The following is a 22,704-nucleotide window of genomic DNA, read 5'->3' as shown; positions in this document are numbered from 1 at the left end:
TGGACGGAACTCATCAACCCCCAGCTGTTGCCACTGCAGAGTTGTTTGACTACCTCAGTGACTTCCACCAGGGAAACTGATGAAAATCCTCCATCAACTTCCAGCTCTGCCCCTGCTATAGAGGGTGCTCCGGTCTGATGCAGGAGTTCCTCAAAGTGTTCTTCCAGAGCCGGATTACATCTTCATTTGAGGTCAACAGAGTCCCATCCTTACTGTAGACAGCTTGGATGGTTCCCCGTTTTCCCCTCCTGAGGTACCTCACGGTTCACCAGAATTACCTTGGTGCCGACTGAAAGTCCTTCTCCATGGTTGCTCCGAACTCCTCCCACACCTGCTGCTTTGCCTCCCCCACAGCAGAGGCTGCTGCCCTTCGGGCCTGTCGGTACCTTGCAACTGCCTCTGGAGTCCTCTGAGATAACATATTTTAAAATTACCATTTTAAATACCTGAAATTCCATTGTTTTCATCACAGCTTAATATACAAAGTACAAATGTTAAAACATTTCATGTTTGTTTGTGTCAACAGTGGAAAACTGAGATCCTAGACTTCTGCCCGAGTACACGCATCCTGCTCATTGGCTGTAAGACTGACCTGAGGACAGATGTGTGCACGCTGATGGAACTGTCCAATCAGAAACAGACTCCCATCACCTATGAGCAGGTGAGAGGAAAGTACAAATACATGCCATCCCCGCCAAGAGAATAATGATTTTGATCAAATAGACTATGATAACGTGATAAATAGCAAATTTTTAAAAATGTTGAATGAAAAATAAACAGTAATTTATAGACATTTTTATTTATCACATGCTTTTACCTGTACTGAGCCTATTGGTTGTTTTTTTTCTTTTATTTTTTTATTAGGGTTAATCATAATCTTACAGGCAGACTTTTATAAAACTTTGTGATGTTGTGGGACATGGACAAAGGACCTACTAAATGTTGTAGTGAATCAAGGGTTGGTTCCAGTAAGGTTTTTTTTTTTTTTTTTTTTCACTTTTATTAACATTGTTAGAGAGGAGATAGGTCAAAATCCACTTGCAAGGATCTCAATAATAAAGAAAAAAAAGGGATAGCATTAATGTCTATAAACATACAGATTTCTGTGGATCTAGAACTACACTGTAAAAAAAGGATTTATTGACTCAAAGTCATATTGTTTGTTTTATGTCAGTGTAAAATGTCAACTTGACATTTTACATCAATATAACAATCAGTCAAAATAACAAGATGAGCTGACTGTGTCAAGTGGAGTCAATAGAACCTTTTCTCTAAGGGCCCTGTCCCACTGGCGTTTAGGAGGATTTGCGTATGTATTGCGCACAAAATTTTCGCCAAACACCCGCAATATTCGTGTAACATGCCTGTATGAGTCGGCCGTCATCCGAACACGCCCGTGATCATCCGCAGAGGCACGTATGTCCGCAGCCAGGATTTTTGAGCTGTTCAAAAATCTGAATGCGGATAATATCCATATACTCCATATACTCAATTCATACACAATACATACTCACTCGATGCGCTGTATATCTGCCGTTAACCGCTGATATCCACAACTGACGGGGATTTGCGGCTTGGCAGCAGACTGGGACAGTGTGTAAAACAGATATATATCGTGCCCATCATGTCCACATCACAAACTAAAATATGTTGTAACGAATGCATACAAATTGGCCATGAATAAAGCGTTTTTATTACATCTGCTTTGCAGCTGATTTGCGGACAATCTGTGAATGCATAACAAACACGTCATGTAAACCCAAAGTACTATATGTGGCAGAAAGCGACATACCTGCCAGTCAGTGCCGATCCTGCTGTGTAGATCCACAAAGGCGTAATAGCTGCTGCAATCCAGGACTTTTATTTAACACCAACAAAAGGAAGAGTTGCTGTTTAGCCACAACTCACGCTGACGGGTGATTCTTTAACTACGGGCACTATTGGCCTTGTAAATGTAATTTCCACCACACCATTGCCTTACAATATAAAGCGCCTTGGGGCAACTGTTTGTTGTGATTTGGCGCTATATACACGTGCTCTGATGTCACTGTTTATCTCCATAGAAACTACCCAAACAATCTTTCATACAAACTGTTTAAAGGGACATTACAGTGTTGTGGTGGAAATTACGGCAATAGTGTGGGACAACTACATTTTGTTTAAAAAAAATCACAACAGTTGTATGACATTGAATACCCCAATTATGTTTTGATTATTTTACTGATAGTTTATTCAGAGATATTTTAAAACATTAGAAAAAACATTTCTTTACCATTCATTTTTATCATTGAAGATCAAAAGTCTGGGTGTGGGACAAGCACAAAACAGCAATATTTGCATATAATGATGCTGAAAAAAGGTGAAAAAGTCATCATAGACTACTAGAACAAATTTCTTAACACACTTTCATTGTAAAGATAACTATAAAAGTGTGAAATTTCCCCTTTTTCTGTTTTTCATACAATATTATCAAAGGACATAAGTGCCCGTAGTGTAAGAATCACCCTGACGTCTGTTTTCTGTGACACTTTCAAAAAAAAAAAAGAAACACCGTCTCACACCCCGAGCGGCTTCCCCCTCCCGCTCCCCAAACTCATGAACAGTTAACCCTCGCATGACAACACTCTGATCAACTTGTCCAAGTCCAGCAAATGCTCCAGAGGCTGTATTGTTGGTGTGAATAGTGATGCCGACGGCCCGAGTGAGCTTATTTTATGATGCAGATGCCGTGCACGCACAACACGTGCGCGATGCATTCATAATACACCTGTAATACTGCCGTGATAATCTCAATGTGTCGGATCAGTTTCCTCACTACATGCGTTATTTAACCGTGATTGTTCATCATATATTCGCTATATATTATTAATATATCCGTAATTCATACTGGGACAAGGAAAATGATGGGGAATCGCTCTAACCTTTAGACCAGATACTGTGCACTCCCTGCCTATGTAAATGTGTGTATACACACACAATAATAAAATGATTCATTATCCAATATATATATATATATATATGAAATGGGACAATGCATATTAATGGACATTGTTACATGTAAATATGCCGGATTATAGCAGGATGCTAATTTCCATCCATAGTCCCTGTAACATAGAAACAGACTAAGACCACGCAACATACCAAAATAAATTAATCATGAGAGAAAAACAATTAAAACAGAGTATACGAGGTCTGTGAAAAGAATCCGACCTTTTTATTTTATGCAAAAACTATATGGATTTGATTCATATGTTTTTACGTCAGCCAAGCTTGAACCTTCGTGTGCATGCGTGAGTTTTTTCACGCCTGTCGGTTGCGTCATTTGCCTGTGGGCAGGCTTTGAGTGAGCACTGGTCCACCCCTCTCGTCGTTGTTTCATTGCGAGGAAATGGCGGAATGATTTGGGCTTTTTTTCCATCAGAATTTTTTCAGAAACTGTTAGAGACTGGCAGCTGGAAACCATTCGAAAAATTTATCTGGCTTTCGGTGAAAATTTTACGGGCTTCACAGAGAATAAGGAGTGTTACTACAGCTTTAAGGACGGACCACAATGGCGTACGGCACGCCGCGCTCCAAGCTGCCATCGAGAGGCAGAAACCGCCACATCATTTCTAAACGGATCGCTGTGTGGATTCGGGACCGTCGTGTGCAATTTCTCTGGTTATCACAAGAGCTGGACATCAGCCATTTTCCGGCAGATTTCACTTTTAACAAGAGATTTTGTCATGGAAAGCCGCGCGGAGGCTTCGCGCATCACGACGGAGCCGCTGATCGAGCGAGACAAAGAACACCTCCGTTTTGGAGTGTCAGAGGACAAGTTGGGACATGCCCAGCTCTCCACAATTTCTCTTATACTCACTCGACTGGTAAGCACTGAAAGCCGAGATAGGCATGTCCCAACTTGTCCTCTGACACTCCAAAACTGAGGTTTTCTTTGTCTCGCTCCATCAGGGAATCGGTCGTGACGCGTGAATCCATCGTGACGCGCGAAGCCTCCGCGCGGCTTTCCATGACAAAATCTCTTGTTAAAAGTGAAATCTGCCGGAAAATGGCTGATGTCCAGCTCTTGTGATAACCAGAGAAATTGCACACGATGGTCCCGAATCCACACAACGATCCGTTTAGAAATGATGTGGTGGTTTCTGCCTCTCGATGGCGGCTCGGAGCGCGGCGCACCGTGCGCCATTGTGGTCCGTCCTTAAAGCTGTAGTAACACTCCTTATTCTCTGTGAAGCCCGTAAAATTTTCACCGAAAGCCAGATAAATTTTTCGAATGGTTTCCAGCTGCCAGTCTCTAACAGTTTCTGAAAAAATTCTGATGGAAAAAAGCCCAAATCATCCCGCCATTTCCTCGCAGTGAAACGACGACGAGAGGGGTGGACCAGTGCTCACTCAAAGCCTGCCCACAGGCGAATGACGCAACCGACAGGCGTGGAAAAACTCACGCATGCGCATGAAGGTTCAAGCTTGGCTGACGTAAAAACATATGAATCAAATCCATATATTTTTTGCATAAAATAAAAAGGTCGGATTCTTTTCTCACAGACCTCGTACATACAAATATTTACAATTCAAAGTAGCAATAATTGATAGTTAATAAGCAGTCGACAGGTGGAGGAACCAAAAGAGTTTTATGATATATTTATTTTGCTTCTGGCTTTAAAACTCACATTGATTAAGTCCCTGACCTTTGTACACACCGCCCGTTGCTAATACCAAATGGATGGTTTAGTGAGGTCCTCAGACATTTCCCCGCCCAGCAATTGACCCTGCCACACAGCCTAGCCGCCAACACACTCCTCAGCTCCTCCCCTTAGCAGTTTGTGTGTGTGAAATGGTTTTAGAAAGTCTTTGGGTCACAGAGGTAATGTAATATATGAAGTAAACTGTACATCAATATATAATAATGTCCAAAATCAAATTATGCAATTTCACATATTGAGTGAAAATGCTGTCAGTCAGTGTTTTGCTTATTTTTGAGCGATTTAGATAACATGACACTAAATAAGGAGTGCACACTGCAATTGTTGTTGTTGTTGTTGTTGTCCATTCGGCTGCTCCCGTTTTGTGTTCGGGGTCGCCACAGCAGATGTTACAGATAGAGCCGCACTGGTATTTGGCACAAGTTTTACACCAGATGCCCTTCCTGATGCAACTCCAGTGTTACCTGGAGAAACACACACAGCCGCTGGTGTTCCGAAGAGGTCCCCCATCCAAGTACGAACCAGATCCTGCACTGCTTAGCTTCTGAGATCTGACTGGATCAGGCTGACACAGAGCAGACCAGCTGCAAGTACATACTATAATAAACAAAAATATAAATGCAACACTTTTGTTTTTGCTCCCATTTATCATGAGCTCAAAGATCTAAAACACTTTCTATATACATAAAAGTCGTATTTCTCTCAAATATTGTTCACAAAGTGTTAGTGAGCACTTCTTCTTTGCGTAGATAATCCATCCCACCTCACAGGTGTGGCATATCAAGATGCTGATTAGTCAGCAAGATTAATGCACAGGTGTGCCTTAGGCTGGCCACAGTAAAAAGCTACTCTGAAATGTTCAGTTTTATCACACAACATAATGCCACAGATGTTGCAAGTTTTGAGGGCGCGTGCAATTGGCATGCTGACTGCAGGAATGTCCACCAGAGCTTTTGCCTGAGTTGAATGTTCATTTTTCTACTATTAGCAGTCTCCAAAGACACACACTGAGCACCATCAGTCTGCTGAAAGAAGGACACAGACCCATGTGACATTCTCCAGCCTCTAAGATTGGTAATGAGGCACAAACTGGCTAGTGGGAGAGTCTGTTTTAAAGCTGAGCAGTTGTAGCTTCAGGAAGTATTTAGAAAACACGGCGAAAAATAAAGTTTTATGTGCTGGCACATTCATCAACCTCTGAGGGATAAACGTTGAGGGATAAACGTTGTCAGCACTGCATCTCATGTCACGCTGCCTTCACTGTTCTGTTCCAGGGTTCAGCTATGGCCAAGCAGCTGGGTGCAGAGGCCTACCTGGAGTGCTCTGCATTCACCTCGGAGAAAAGCATCCACAGTGTGTTTCGTACGGCAGCGCTGGCCTGCATCAACAAGCTGCAGCCTCTCCCGAAGCCCAGCCCTACCCGCCGCCTCTCCAAAAGACTTCTCCACCTGCCCAGCAAGTCCGATTTGCTCTCCTCCACTTTCAAGAAGGAGAAAGCTAAGAGCTGCTCGGTCATGTGAGCAGAGGCCTCTTCAGTCACATGACCGAGCAGTCTTCACACGTGACTCCGCGGCCCCGCCTCATTGGTCTCGGGGAGGGGGGGGTGGGCACGATGGTTTTATCAGGGCTTCCTGCTGATTCCTTCCCTCACCCCCCCAAGAAGCTAAACACCCCTCAGAAGATGTAGACACCTTGCTGTCCACTTACTCCTGAACCTTTTCATGCACATCCATCTTTTTCCACAAGTGCTAATCATGCTTTCCACCAACCAGTAGTGAAGGTTTGCTCATTGAGCTTTCATTTTTTTGCAACTGTAAACTGTGCACAGCTACACCGGTGTTCTATCTGTCTGATTTTACTATCTCTAGGCACATGTTGATTTTGTCCAAATTAGAAATGTGCAATGTGTGATGTTTAATCTTGTGTAATCTTGATATTTTTCTCATTGCAAAAACAAAAAGTAGCATGAAACTGTCAGGATTTGGTAAAAAAAAAAAAAAAAAAAGAAAGAAAAAGATAAATAAATAAAATCCTGTACCTCCCTCTTAGTACAGGTGGGAAATGGTTTGTGGCCACGTGTCACCATTTAGGTGCGAGCAAACTGCAGTGAGAGTCGTTTTGTTGGCGGTGACGAGAGCTGAGACATCAGAGCTGCCGGCGTAGGCTGCTATGCAGACAGAAGTCTAGAAAAGATCAATGTGCATGGATTGTTGCTGCTGCAGGAGGTTCTGCGGTTCTGGACAGAACTGTTCCGCTGGGTTTCAGTGGAGAGAGGACGGGGCCAAAGAGACTGTCTGTGTATTAAAACAAATGCTTAAATGACAATAAATAAAAGGAAATACAAGAAAAGGTCATCGGTTCATCCGGTGGTGTATCTTATAAAACAAATGGTTCAGCTGCGACCTAAATGTCAGGCATGTTTAAAGAACCGGTAAAATTAGCTTTTTACTTTCAAATCTTCTTCAGAAAAACTTTGTAGCATTGCATTCTTGACGCCGATGCAGTTTCATCAAATGCCTTTCGTTCCTGGGCCGTTCCCAGAAGTCACTTTGACAACTGTGAGTTTTGTTCATTTGAAATCCAGTGTAGCACCCCCCGCCCCCCGACCTAAATCTTGCTGAAATGACTACCTTTTACGTTGTACATTCTTGTCAATCTAACAACCTCCAATAAACAACACTTACTGTAGGTTGCGGAATAAATATTTGATCATTCTCTGAGCTTAAATCTTCGGCTTCATGGTTTTGTGTGTGAGCAGCTTTGATCTCTGTGCGTTGAACCATAAAGCAATAATGATTTAAGTGCTTGTGATGCAAAGATACCTGTGTGGCAATAAAGATGCAGCTTTGTAATTAATGTCATGCCGTAGCGCTCCGCGGGTACACGCGTGCTCGGGACTGAAACCATCTCTGCTGTACAAAGAGGCCGCTGATCCGTGTGACCCTCATCCTCCATGCAGACGTAGCCACTGGGGTATAGAAGAACAAAGTCAATGATGTGCTTCCACACACATCTGATATGTGAGCCGAAAACATGCTTTATGAGCTAATGATGTTTATGACATCATCATAACGAAAGTCTTGAAGCAGCAGGAACTAAGTCAGTTGTCTGAGTGAGCTGACAATGCTTATAACTTTAGAATCCGTCAAACATCTAACAGTTTTCTTGTTTTCATAAAAAAGGGCTAGTGTAAGGAAAAAGGGAAATGTGGTAATCCAAATGCACAGGCTGGCCCTGTCCAAAGAAAGCTATTTTTCCATGATTCGTTTCTCAGTCGATGTGTAGTCTTGCTTGTTTTTCTTTTTCCTTGGGTAGATTGGGGTATTTGACAGCATGATGTGAGTCCTGGTATTGTTGGAGGAACCAAAAGTGGTGATTTGCACAAAGACTTCCAGTTCAAGGGCACAAACCCCATCCCTCAGTATTGCCTAGCAACAATTCAGCTATAGGAAAGAGCGAGTTGTGCAGAGAGGGTGTCTTCACCAACAGGGATTCTCACATTCATCTCAGCATCACTTATGCATTTATTCATGGGAGTGTTGAAAACAATGGTTCTCACTTTATTTATTTATTTTTTTGGGGGGGGGGGGGGTTAGCTAATTGCTGAGTCAAGCCTTGTGAAAACGAGATAGGTGGGTGGCTCACAGACAGTGTCAGTTATATGCAGCGTGTGTGTAGTCGGTGTGTGGTACAATGGTGCAGTCAAACTCTGAAGCATGTCCTGTTAGTCATATAATTGTACAGACTGTCTCTTGTTTTCAAATCTTTGTAAGACATCCTCAGTGATGTCATATGAAAATGTTATGTTGTTGATGAAGTGAATATTTGTTACTGTTTTTTCTTTTTACATTTTGCCTTGTATATTTGTTTGAAATCTATTTATGAATTTATTTATTTATTTATTTGCTTGTTGATTTATTCTCCCCCACCAACCCTTTCCTTTTTTTTGATGTTAAATAAAGCTTGCCCTGTCTGGCACCTTTAAAAAAAATTTTTTGTCATGTTGTTTAAGCCATAAGTAAACCAATAACTCACCCAGAATTCAAACACCTTTCCTCTATGTGAGGATACTCTCTTAATTATCCATATTTCCTTTACAATGTAGAGGTACAGTAGTGTTCAGAATAATAGTAGTGTTATGTGACTAAAAAGGTTTTGAGTATATTTCTTCTTGTTACATGGGAAACAAGGTACCAGTAGATTCAGTAGATTCTCACAAATCCATCAAGACCAAGCATTCATGATATGCACACTCTTAAGGCTATGAAATTGGGCTATTAGTAAAAAAAAGTAGAAAAGGGGGTGTTCACAATAATAGTAGCATCTGCTGTTGACGCTACAAACTCAAAACTATTATGTTCAAACTGCTTTTTTTTTTAGCAATCCTGTGAATCACTAAACTAGCATTTAGTTGTATAACCAGTTTTCCATGATTTCTTCACATCTGCAGGCATTAATTTTGTTGGTTTGGAACCAAGATTTTGCTCGTTTACTAGTGTGCTTGGGGTCATTGTCTTGTTGAAACACCCATTTCAAGGGCATGTCCTCTTCAGCATAAGGCAACATGACCTCTTCAAGTATTTTGGCATATCCAAAGTGATCCATGATACCTCATATGCGATATATAGGCCCAACACCATAGTAGGAGAAACATGCCCATATCATGATGCTTGCACCACCATGCTTCACTTTCTTCACTGTGAACTGTGGCTTGAATTTAGAGTTTTGGGGTCGTCTCACAAACTGTCTGCGGCCCTTGGACCCAAAAAGAACAATTTTACTCTCATCAGTCCACAAAATATTCCTCCATTTCTCTTTAGGCCAGTTGATGTGTTCTTTGGCAAATTGTAACCTCTTCTGCACGTCTTTTATTTAACAAAGGGACTTTGCGGGGGATTCTTGCAAATAAATTAGCTTCACACAGGCATCTTCTAACTGTCACAGCACTTTTTTTTTTTTTGGTCCATTTTAAAGCATTGGAGATCATTGTAGATGAACAGCCTATAATTTTTTGCACCTGCGTATAAGTCCCATTTTCCTCAGGCTTTCAAAGAGAAAAGCGTGTTCAACAGGTGCTGGCTTCATCCTTACATAGGGGACACCTGATTCACACCTGTTTGTTCCACAAAATTGACAAACTCACTGACTGAATGCCACACTACTATTATTGTGAACATCCCCTTTTCTCCTTTTTTTTTTTTTTTACTAATAGCCCAATTTCATAGCCTTAAGAGTGTGCATATCATGAATGCTTGGTCTTGTTGGATTTGTTAGAAACATGTTTCCCATGTAACAATAAGAAATATACTCAAAATCTGGATTAATCTTTTTAGTCACAGAGCACTACTATTATTCTGCACACTACTGTATGTATGTATATATAGCCCTATGACAGACTGGCGTCCTGTCCAGGTTGTACCCCACCTCATGCCCTATGACTGCTAGGCAGTGGTGGGCACAGTTCCGATAACCATCGATGATAATGTTTTCATTATCGGATTATCTTTTCAGATAACTTTGAAAACCACTGCCAGACTAATTATCTTCCGATAAATGTTTGTCCGATAATTTGTAGACCGTTAACATGGCAAACAAAGCTGAACAGCTACAAACGTTTAAAATCAGTTGAGCGTAGTTGTACCCTCTGCAAACAGAGGAGAGTTGCGTCTAGAAGAAAGAAAGAAACACACACACACACACACACACACACACACACACACACACACACACACACACACACACACACACACACACACACACACACACACACACACACACACACACACACACACACACACACACACACACACACACACACACACACACACACACACACACACACACACACACACACACACACACACACACACACACACACACACACACACACACACACACACACACACACACACACACACACACACGAAAACTTATTTCTTTTAACCCCATACTGATACTTATGGTTCAAGTTTTAACCAAACTAATTTCGGACAAGTTATTTAAATTAACGTCACGTCTGAAGTTTTATAAAGTGAAAATATCAGATATATGTTTTAGTTTTAAAGTAATGAGCTAATTTTTAAGATTTAAGTGTGGACATGCTGTGTCCAGGTGCATTATGGGTATGATAGGGTAATCTCAGTATGTTCACGACATGAGAAATGCATTTCAGACACTCTGATCAGGCTCCATGGACAACAGCATTAAACTCTAGTGCCTAAAACTCTCGTGAATATATTCTCTGGGTTTATAGACGTTATTGTGTTTGCGTTTATTAAATTCCACGCATCTTAAACGTAGCAGAGTAGCAGACACAGATTATCTGGAATTTTGTTTTGGCAAGTTTTCAAGGTCTCTGCTGCCATCTACTGGCCAGTAGTGTTCATGGCAGTATTCACCCCAGAGCCGCATTTTACCCAGAATGCCATCTGTCTGTGTTTGTTACAAAACTTCAGAATTAGTGCATTATTCAACATTAAAAGATATATGTTATATCTTAACTTTGCATAAATGACAGAATTGACATGAATGGAGTTATTCTATCAGTATTCATTTTATTTACACCAAACCATAAGTCAGCATTGCTTTATTTTCCAAGACCTCCGCCTGACTGTGTTTGTGCTATCTTCAGCTGTGTTTGTGCTGGAAACCTTGCAGTAAACTGGAGCTTCTAGCAGGGCAGGGCGCTCAAAGACAGAAGTGCTGACTCATTGATTGGGTCTGTCTTCGCCTTTGATGCTTCCAGAAGCATTGTGGTGTTAAACTCAAAATCAGCTTGTCAAGTAGTTGATTTATTGGTTATCTGTAACGATACATTTTTGGGTGGTTTATTGTTTTAACTTTATCAAAGATAACTGAAAAGTTATCTTTGATAATCTTTGATTATCTTTGTTATCAAAGTTAATTTTTTGGTTATCTGTGCCCACCACTGCTGCTAGGATAGGCTCCAGCAGCCCCCTGTGACCTGATCTTGGATAAGCGGTTGAAGATGAGTGTGTGTGTTCAGATATATGTTTTTGTTTCCATCTCAGAGATAAGTATTGTATCATTCTACTCTGGAAGAAAAGGGTGATCGCTTGGGTTGCAACAACTACAGGGCCACAAGACTGCTCTTTATTGCCAGGAAAGGTGCTTGTTTCAGGCCCGGTTCCACTGGTGTTTCCGAAGATTTGCGCATGAAATGCGCAGAAACTTGGTTTATATTCACTAAACATCCGCAATATCCGTGAAGCATGCTTGTATGAGTCGGCCAACATCCGCACACGTCTGCAATTATTCTTTTCTCTTACTTTTTTTTTTCCCCCTTTTTTTCATCTTTCATTTTCATTTTCATTTCATTTATTTATTTATTTCATTCATTTAAAAAAAAAACAAAAAAAAAAAAACAGAAAAGCAGAAATAAAGCATCTCCATTACCAGAATGAAAAGGAGCAGAGAGAAGAACAAGTCTTATATTTTCTGCCCCTTTTTACAATACAATCTTTCAATATCCAGCGTCATTTTTCAACATTATTTAACAGATTGTATTTCTTTAACTTGTCACATACCACTGACTTATTTCATAATTATGACCATTATTAAATAGATTACATCTCTGACAGGTTACATTTTTAAACTTAAAACATTTTATACATTATTAACAAATTACATTTTTTTTTTTACTTCCTTACAGCCCACTAACTTATTTTATAGTTTCATACTTACTTAATACATCTAGTTTAATACGTTTTTTAAATAATTTAAGCGACCTTAATTCTTTAATTTCTTTGTTGAGATTGTTCCATAATTTTACACCATTTACTGCAATACTCCGTTCTTTTACTCTGGTTCTGTATCTTGGTTTTCTAAAGACTTCTATTCCTTTCAGTTTATAACTACTTACTCTTTTCTCAAACATATTTTGAATGTTTGTTGGTAAAGTATTTTTATTTGCTTGGTACATTGTTTGTAATATTTTCAAATCGACCAAATCACGAAATTTAAGTACCCTGTACTTAATGAACAATGGATTAGATGGATCTCTAAAACCACTGTTGCTAATCACCCTTAAAGCCCTTTTCTGCAGAATAAACAAAGGTTGTATATAAGTTGTATATGTTGATCCCCAGATTTCTACACAATAAGTTAAATATGGGAAAATCAATGAATTGTACAATGTTAATAAACCATAACTATTTAATGAATATTTTACTTTATGCAAAACAGCAATGGCTTTTGCTATTTTTCCTTTTATGTAATTTATGTGTGACTTCCATGTAAGATCTTCATCAATTATGACTCCTAAAAATTTCATTTCTTTTACCCTTTGTATATCCATTCCATCTATTTGTAATGACACGTTTTTGTTTTTTTTTGCTCTGTCATTAAACAATATGAAATTTGTCTTATTAATATTTAGTGACAGTCTGTTTATATCAAACCAATGCTTAACCTTTTCCAATTCTGTTTTTATCACTTGTGCTACTTCCTGTATATCTGATCCAGAGTAAAACAGCGTTGTATCATCAGCAAATAAAATGCTACCAAGCACATTAGATACATTCACAAAATCATTGATATACAAAATAAACAGTTTGGGTCCAAGTACTGATCCTTGTGGTACTCCATAAGCAATATTACACAATTCTGATTTGATATTATTTATCTGAACAAACTGTTTTCTGTTTTCTAAGTAGCTTTTTACCCACTGATGTGCAATACCTCTTATTCCATATTGTTGTAACTTGTGAAGCAATCGATTACGTGCCTCCGCTCAATTATGAGCGGAGGCACGTTTATCTGTTGCCAGGATTTTTAAGCTGCACAAAATTTTGGTTGCGGATGACATCTGCCTTACATACTCAATACAAACTCAATACATACTCCAGCTATGCGCTGTATATCCGCCGTTATCCGCTGATATCCACAACTGACGGGGTATTGCGGCATGGCAGCAGACTTGATACAGTGTGTAAAATGGATATATAGTGTCCCTATCACGTCCTCATCACAAACAAAATAAGTAGTAATGAATGCATATAGTGGCCACGAATAAAGCGTGTATTACGTCTGCTTTGCATCTGATTTGCGGACAATTTGCGAATGCATAACAAACACTTCATGTAAACCCAAAGTACCATATAAATGTGGCAGAAATTGATATCCTTGCCAGTCATTGCCAGTCCAACGAACGAGCGACAACAAACGCTCGAAATTTGTATACTCAATTCATGTGCAACGAATCCTCTCCCCAGTGGGACCGGGCCTTTAACAGGATTTAGTCCCAGATACTTGCTGCTCAGTACGCCCAAGAAGTCAGCCATAAACCACATTCTAGCTCTGTGGGAACTCATTCAGTACAATGTGCCTTTTTACAGCTTATGTTATCGCAAAGTATTTGATTCAGGTGATGAGGCTGCTCTGTGGAACATCCTGAAAATTCATAGGATCCCCAAAAATATTCAAGTTCAAGTTTATTCGGTTCAAGGAAAGAACTTTGTAACAAAATAAAACAAAACAAAATAAAACAAAACCGATTTCTCAGCCAGCCAACCCATGCAACCGAAAGGGTGTAGGTAGAAGCAAAGCTTACCTACCCCTTTTACTTCAACAACTTTTACTTATCACAACAAAACAAAACCAAACCAAAGTGAGCAGAACAGCAAAACACAAACATCTTAAAATAATCAATAAACTCAAATTCCTCATCATATCCACACAAACAGCACACATCGCATAATCCATAAAAATAATACAAAATCAATAACTTAATTGCCCATACTGTAACCAACATATATGTCTTTCAAACATGAATTTAATTTTCAGAGAATTTAGACAATTTTCACATATTCAGAAAACATAAGTTCCTCATATTGGTGTTTAAACTGATTGACATTTGGACATCGCCCGAGTTCCTTTGCCAGATTGTTCCATATTTTAGGGCCACAAGTACAACCCCTGGCACAAATTATGGAATCACCGGCCTCAGAGGATGTTCATTCAGTTGTTTAATTTTGTAGAAAAAAAGCAGATCACAGACATGACACAAAACTAAAATCATTTCAAATGGCAACTTTCTGGCTTTAAGAAACACTATAAGAAATCAAGAAAAAAGATTGTGGCAGTCAGTAACGGTTACTTTTTTAGACCAAGCAGAGGAAAAAAATATGGAATCACTCAATTCTGAGGAAAAAAATATGGAATCACTCAATTCTGAGGAAAAAAATATGGAATCACCCTGTAAATTTTCATCCCCCAAATTAACACCTGCATCAAATCAGATCTGCTCATTGACATTGACCCTATGTGTCTTTTTGCAAGGAATGTTTTTGCAGTTTTTGCTCTATGGCAAGATGCATTATCATCTTGAAAAATGATTTCTTCATCCCCAAACATCCTTTCAATTGTCCAAAATATCAACATGAACTTGTGCATTTATTGATGATGTAATGACAGCCATCTCCCCAGTGCCTTTACCTGACATGCAGCCCCATATCATCAATGACTGTGGAAGTTTACATGTTCTCTTCAGGCAGTTATCTTTATAAATCTCATTGGAAAGGCACCAAACAAAAGTTCCAGCATCATCACCTTGCCCAATGCAGATTTGAGATTCATCACTGAATATGACTTTCATCCAGTCATCCACAGTCCACAATTGCTTTTCCTTAGCCCATTGTAACCTTGTTTTTTTCTGTTTAGGTGTTAATGATGCCTTTCGTTTAGCTTTTCTGTATGTAAATCGTATTTCCTTTAGGCGGTTTCTTACAGTTCGGTCACAGACGTTGACTCCAGTTTCCTCCCATTCGTTCCTCATTTGTTTTGTTGTACATTTTTCGATTTTTGAGACATATTGCTTTAAGTTTTCTGTCTTGACGCTTTGATGTCTTCCTTGGTCTACCAGTATGTTTGCCTTTAACAACCTTCCCATGTTGTTTGTATTTGGTTCAGAGTTTAGACACAGCTGACTGTGACCAACCAACATCTATTGCAACATTGCGTGATGATTTACTCTCTTTTAAGAGTTTGATAATCCTCTCCTTTGTTTCAATTGACATCTCTCGTGTTGGAGCCATGATTCATGTCAGTCCACTTGGTGCAACAGCTCTCCAAGGTGTGTTCACTCCTTTTTAGATGCAGACTAACGAGCAGATCTGATTTGATGCAGGTGTTAGTTTTGTGGATGAAAACTTACAGGGTGATTCCATAATTTTTTCCTCAGAATTGAGTGATTCCATATTTTTTTCCTCTGCTTGGTCTAAAAAAGTAACCGTTACTGACTGCCACAATCTTTTTTTCTTGATTTCTTATAGTGTTTCTTAAAGCCAGAAAGTTGCCATTTGAAATGACTTTAGTTTTGTGTCATGTCTGTGATCTGCTTTTTTCTACAAAATTAAACAACTGAATGAACATCCTCTGAGGCCGGTGATTCCATAATTTTTGCCAGGGGTTGTAGAAACACAGAAACCTTTTCTGGTCGTCCGAGTGCCAGCAATTTTAAAATAATGCAAGCCCCTTAAATTATATTTTCCCTCTCCCTCCTTGAAAAATTCTTGAATTCTGAGGGGCAGTTGCTTATTTTTCACAGTCTTAAACATAATCATATTGTAAAGTTTTAATATTTTAGATTCAATAAACAATGAATTGGTCTGATCTCGATAACCTACATTGTGAATCATTCTTAATGCTCTTTTTTGAAGAATGAATAATGATTGCAATGTAGTTTTATAATTATTGCCCCAAACTTGTAAGCCAAGTAGCGGACAACCAATGAACAATACAGAGTATGAAGTGCTTTGCAATCAAGAACATGCCTTACCTTATTTAGTACTGCAATACTTTTTGACACTTTCTTTTGAATTTGTTGAATGTGAGCTTTCCAATTAATTCTTTCATCAATAATAACACCCAAGAACTTATTTTATTTGATACACTCTATGATTACCCCTTGTATATTTAACTTAATTTGTATTGTAATTCCCAAATAACATTGTTTTAGTTTTAGACAAATTTAGTGATAATTTATTCATATCAAACCATCTTTTTATCATTCCAATATGTAAATCGGACAATAATTGCTGCAGATTTCCTCCTGAACAAAACAGGTTTGTATCATCTGCAAACAGCCTTTTTAATGCTGTTGGACATAACAGCTTGTTGATAAGCAGGTGGTGTATTTAGAGGGTTAATCAATCAATCAATCAATCAATTTTTTTATATAGCGCCAAATCACAACAAACAGTTGCCCCAAGGCGCTTTATATTGTAAGGCAAGGCCATACAATAATTATGTAAAACCCCAACGGTCAAAACGACCCCCTGTGAGCAAGCACTTGGCTACAGTGGGAAGGAAAAACTCCCTTTTAACAGGAAGAAACCTCCAGCAGAACCAGGCTCAGGGAGGGGCAGTCTTCTGCTGGGACTGGTTGGGGCTGAGGGAGAGAACCAGGAAAAAGACATGCTGTGGAGGGGAGCAGAGATTGATCACTAATGATTAAATGCAGAGTGGTGCATACAGAGCAAAAAGAGAAAGAAACAGTGCATCATGGGAACCCCCCAGCAGTCTACGTCTATAGCAGCATAACTAAGGGATGGTTCAGGGTCACCTGATCCAGCCCTAACTATAAGCTTTAGCAAAAAGGAATGTTTTAAGCCTAATCTTAAAAGTAGAGAGGGTGTCTGTCTCCCTGATCTGAATTGGGAGCTGGTTCCACAGGAGAGGAGCCTGAAAGCTGAAGGCTCTGCCTCCCATTCTACTCTTACAAACCCTAGGAACTACAAGTAAGCCTGCAGTCTGAGAGTGAAGCGCTCTATTGGGGTGATATGGTACTACGAGGTCCCTAAGATAAGATGGGACCTGATTATTCAAAACCTTATAAGTAAGAAGAAGAATTTTAAATTCTATTCTAGAATTAACAGGAAGCCAATGAAGAGAGGCCAATATGGGTGAGATATGCTCTCTCCTTCTAGTCCCCGTCAGTACTCTAGCTGCAGCATTTTGAATTAACTGAAGGCTTTTTAGAGAACTTTTAGGACAACCTGATAATAATGAATTACAATAGTCCAGCCTAGAGGAAATAAATGCATGAATTAGTTTTTCAGCATCACTCTGAGACAAGACCTTTCTGATTTTAGAGATATTGCGTAAATGCAAAAAAGCAGTCCTACATATTTGTTTAATATGCGCTTTGAATGACATATCCTGATCAAAAATGACTCCAAGATTTCTCACAGTATTACTAGAGGTCAGGGTAATGCCATCCAGAGTAAGGATCTGGTTAGACACCATGTTTCTAAGATTTGTGGGGCCAAGTACGATAACTTCAGTTTTATCTGAGTTTAAAAGCAGGAAATTAGAGGTCATCCATGTCTTTATGTCTGTAAGACAATCCTGCAGTTTAGCTAATTGGTGTGTGTCCTCTGGCTTCATGGATAGATAAAGCTGGGTATCATCTGCGTAACAATGAAAATTTAAGCAATACCGTCTAATAATACTGCCTAAGGGAAGCATGTATAAAGTGAATAAAATTGGTCCTAGCACAGAACCTTGTGGAACTCCATAATTAACTTTAGTCTGTGAAGAAGATTCCCCATTTACATGAACAAATTGTAATCTATTAGACAAATATGATTCAAACCACTGCAGTGCAGTGCCTTTAATACCTATGGCATGCTCTAATCTCTGTAATAAAATTTTATGGTCAACAGTATCAAAAGCAGCACTGAGGTCTAACAGAACAAGCACAGAGATGAGTCCACTGTCCGAGGCCATAAGAAGATCATTTGTAACCTTCACTAATGCTGTTTCTGTACTATGATGAATTCTAAAACCTGACTGAAACTCTTCAAATAGACCATTCCTCTGCAGATGATCAGTTAGCTGTTTTACAACTACCCTTTCAAGAATTTTTGAGAGAAAAGGAAGGTTGGAGATTGGCCTATAATTAGCTAAGATAGCTGGGTCAAGTGATGGCTTTTTAAGTAATGGTTTAATTACTGCCACCTTAAAAGCCTGTGGTACATAGCCAACTAACAAAGACAGATTGATCATATTTAAGATCGAAGCATTAAATAATGGTAGGGCTTCCTTGAGCAGCCTGGTAGGAATGGGGTCTAATAAACATGTTGATGGTTTGGATGAAGTAACTAATGAAAATAACTCAGACAGAACAATCGGAGAGAAAGAGTCTAACCAAATACCGGCATCACTGAAAGCAGCCAAAGATAACGATACGTCTTTGGGATGGTTATGAGTAATTTTTTTCTCTAATAGTTAAAATTTTGTTAGCAAAGAAAGTCATGAAGTCATTACTAGTTAAAGTTAATGGAATACTCAGCTCAATAGAGCTCTGACTCTTTGTCAGCCTGGCTACAGTGCTGAAAAGAAACCTGGGGTTGTTCTTATTTTCTTCAATTAGTGATGAGTAGAAAGATGTCCTAGCTTTACGGAGGGCTTTTTTATAGAGCAACAGACTCTTTTTCCAGGCTAAGTGAAGATCTTCTAAATTAGTGAGACGCCATTTCCTCTCCAACTTACGGGTTATCTGCTTTAAGCTACGAATTTGTGAGTTATACCACGGAGTCAGGCACTTCTGATTTAAAGCTCTCTTTTTTAGAGGAGCTACAGCATCCAAAGTTGTCTTCAATGAGGATGTAAAACTATTGACGAGATACTCTATCTCACTTACAGAGTTTAGGTAGCTACTCTGCACTGTGTTGGTATATGGCATTAGAGAACATAAAGAAGGAATCATATCCTTAAACCTAGTTACAGCGCTTTCTGAAAGACTTCTAGTGTAATGAAACTTATTCCCCACTGCTGGGTAGTCTATGAGAGTAAATGTAAATGTTATTAAGAAATGATCAGACAGAAGGGAGTTTTCAGGGAATACTGTTAAATCTTCTATTTCCATACCATAAGTCATGGACTCATTTACTTTTTGAGCAAAGCCAATAGAGTCTAATAATAGATTAAATGCAGTGTTGAGGCTGTCATTCTCAGCTTCTGTGTGGATGTTAAAATCGCCCACTATAATTATCTTATCTGAGCTAAGCACTAAGTCAGACAAAAGGTCTGAAAATTCACAGAGAAACTCACAGTAACGACCAGGTGGAGGATAGATACTAACAAATAAAACTGGTTTTTGGGACTTCCAATTTGGATGGACAAGACTAAGAGTCAAGCTTTCAAATGAATTAAAGCTCTGTCTGGGTTTTTGATTAATTAATAAGCTGGAATGGAAGATTGCTGCTAATCCTCCGCCCCGGCCCGTGCTACGAGCATTCTGACAGTTAGTGTGACTCGGGGGTGTTGACTCATTTAAACTAACATATTCATCCTGCTGTAACCAGGTTTCTGTATGGCAGAATAAATCAATATGTTGATCAATTATTATATCATTTACCAACAGGGACTTAGAAGAGAGAGACCTAATGTTTAATAGACCACATTTAACTGTTTTAGTCTGTGGTGCAGTTGAAGGTGCTATATTATTTTTTCTTTTTGAATTTTTATGCTTAAATAGATTTTTGCTGGTTATTGGTAGTCTGGGAGCAGGCACCGTCTCTACGGGGATGGGGTAATGAGGGGATGGCAGGGGGAGAGAAGCTGCAGAGAGGTGTGTAAGACTACAACTCTGCTTCCTGGTCCCAACCCTGGATAGTCACGGTTTGGAGGATTTAAGAAAATTGGCCAGATTTCTAGAAATGAGAGCTGCTCCATCCAAAGTGGGATGGATGCCGTCTCTCCTAACAAGACCAGGTTTTCCCCAGAAGCTTTGCCAATTATCTATAGTCTCTGGTTAATAGTCTCTGGTTTCTTCTTAGTAAATTCTGACACAGGTAGCATGAGCAGGATTCGCGCCCAGGCCTACATACAGCACATCTGGAAAGTATTCACAGCACTTCAGTTTTTCCATATTTTGTTATGTTCAGCCTTATTGTTTCTGTGTAGGCTCTCAGTTGTCCAGGTGGTTTCCATAGTAGAGAACCTCAAGCAACCCAGTCCAGTCAAAGATTCAAGCTTCTCTACTTCAGCCTTATTCCAAAATGGAGCTAATTTCTGTCTTAAAATATGACCTTTTACTCACCAAGATAACTTTGGTGTCATTTAGAGTCCATGGTTTAGATGATGTGTTCAATTTCAAATCTGAGTCAAACATTTTTCTTCTTCTACTAAGGTGGATTACAACTTATTTTGGTACACAGCACCAGCTACTGTACAGGAGGGATCTACCAGTAAATATGTGTCACTGTTTTCAAATTGCAGCTCTTTTCAACCAGACGTGTGGTGCCGTGACATGTCAATCATCTGTGTTCAATCAGATTTCAGGGGAGTCCAGTGCAACCTTGGCATCTGCTCTAGCTCCACCCATGCCAGGAAGTGTTCAACATTTGACATTTCTTGTTTCATTGTGGACTCAACATTTGGCACTTCCTGTTTCAGTCTCAACTTGCCACCAAATTACCATGAGATCCCATAAGATCCCATGAAATCTTGGCTCGTGGGATCCAGGAAGTGTTTGACATTTGTCATTTCCCGTTTCACTGTGGACTCAAAATTTGCCACTTCCTGTTTGGGACTCCCTGTACCATGAGCGGCGCAAAGCTCGTATTAATAAGTATTTCCATTTGCATTGTGAGGGAACATCAGCTATGAAGCCTTGACTGTTTGCCACACTTCTCCCGGGAGTATTCAGCACACAGCTGTCTCAGTGTTGAGGGCCCCAGCAACTGAACAAGGCCAGGTGGGTGCGTCACCTGGCTGTGACAAATTAATGTCTACTTTCAGCAGGTGGGGATGGACCAGCTGTCTACTTGTTTGGTTGTCAATCAGGATCGTAGGCATTTCTAAAGTGTGGTGGATGTGGCACCAGTACAGGCTCCCAGACATGAGCCAATCTAATCTAAATTAAACTATTTCTGGAATATTGTGCAATCAGTCTTTTGAAAATACAGTAACTAATTGTACAGTAACTAATGCTAATTAACCAAATAAAAACCTGTTGTTCTGGGATCTAACTTAACATAATTCCAAATCTTGATTTCACAGTTTGATTGAATAAAAAAGTTGCAGCATGTTGCCTATTGACGTGCTTACCAAATTAGAATTCAATAAAATCTGGAGGGCACATGTGCCACATGACTTCTTCTTCTCCATGTTTATCCCACATTTTGGCTTTGAACGCATGTCTACATGCACATACTCACAAAATGGTCCTGGTTTTTCTTCAAGTTTTCATAAATTTTCATTCATTCATTTTCTATACCCACTTACTCCAGTCATTGATCACGGGGGTTTGATGCCTATCCCAGCAGTCATAAGGTATGAGGCAGGGTACACCCTGGACAGGACACCAGTCTATCACAACATGTCTTGGAAGTGAGAGGAAACAGCAGTCCCTGGAGGGAACCCATGTAGAAAGGACCTGGCAGGAACTAATCCCTTGACCTTCTTGCTGTGAGGCAATCATGGTAGCCACTAATCCACCGTGCCACCCACAAATTATTCATAATTAGATGAAAATTGATTGGTTCATTTTTTTTAGATTTTGTTAACAGAAAACCAAAAACAATATTAAATTCTATCATCATCATCATCATCATCATCATCATTTTGCCCGTCGCTCCTTTCGGAGCATAGGCCGCTGACAACAGTCCACCAGATTCCTCGGTCCTGGGCTGCCCTGTCCAGTTGTTTCCAGGTGTATTCCATCTTCTTTCTGTCTGCCACAAGGTCCCGTCGCCAGGTGTTTCTTGGCCGTCCTGTTTTTCATTTTCCCTGGGGGTTCCATGCCAGTGCCTGTCTGGTGATGTTACTAGTTGGTTTCCTCAGGGTGTGCCCAATCCATTCCCATCTTCTGCGCCGGATCTCAACTTCAGTTGACAGTTGGTTGGTACTCTGCCACAGGTCTGAGTTGCTGATGGTGTTCGGCCAGTAGATCTGCAGGATTCTTCTCAGGCAGCTGTTGATGAAAGCCTGTACTTTCCTGGTGGTAGTCTTTGTTGTCCTCCATATCTCAGCA

The 22,704-nt window shown here is 39.8% G+C and overlaps 1 protein-coding gene across 1 annotated transcript in view; it reads left to right on the top strand.

Annotated features, from left to right (window-relative positions):
• rnd1b (Rho family GTPase 1b) overlaps positions 1 to 6,482 on the top strand; it is a 35,454-nt gene extending 28,972 nt beyond the window's left edge. Inside the window, exons 4-5 of the mRNA XM_034172339.1 lie at positions 527 to 661; positions 5,978 to 6,482. Of these exons, the coding sequence (XP_034028230.1) occupies positions 527 to 661; positions 5,978 to 6,223 (381 nt within the window). The 3' untranslated portion in view covers positions 6,224 to 6,482. The remainder of the gene's footprint in view (positions 1 to 526; positions 662 to 5,977) is intronic.
• Positions 6,483 to 22,704: the final 16,222 nt, after the last annotated feature.

This window comes from Thalassophryne amazonica, chromosome 6 (genome assembly GCF_902500255.1).
Source record: "Thalassophryne amazonica chromosome 6, fThaAma1.1, whole genome shotgun sequence".
Classification (NCBI taxonomy): Eukaryota; Metazoa; Chordata; class Actinopteri; order Batrachoidiformes; family Batrachoididae; genus Thalassophryne; species Thalassophryne amazonica.
The sequence above is the reverse complement of the archived record's forward strand: the minus strand, read 5'-3'. Positions and strand labels throughout refer to the sequence as shown.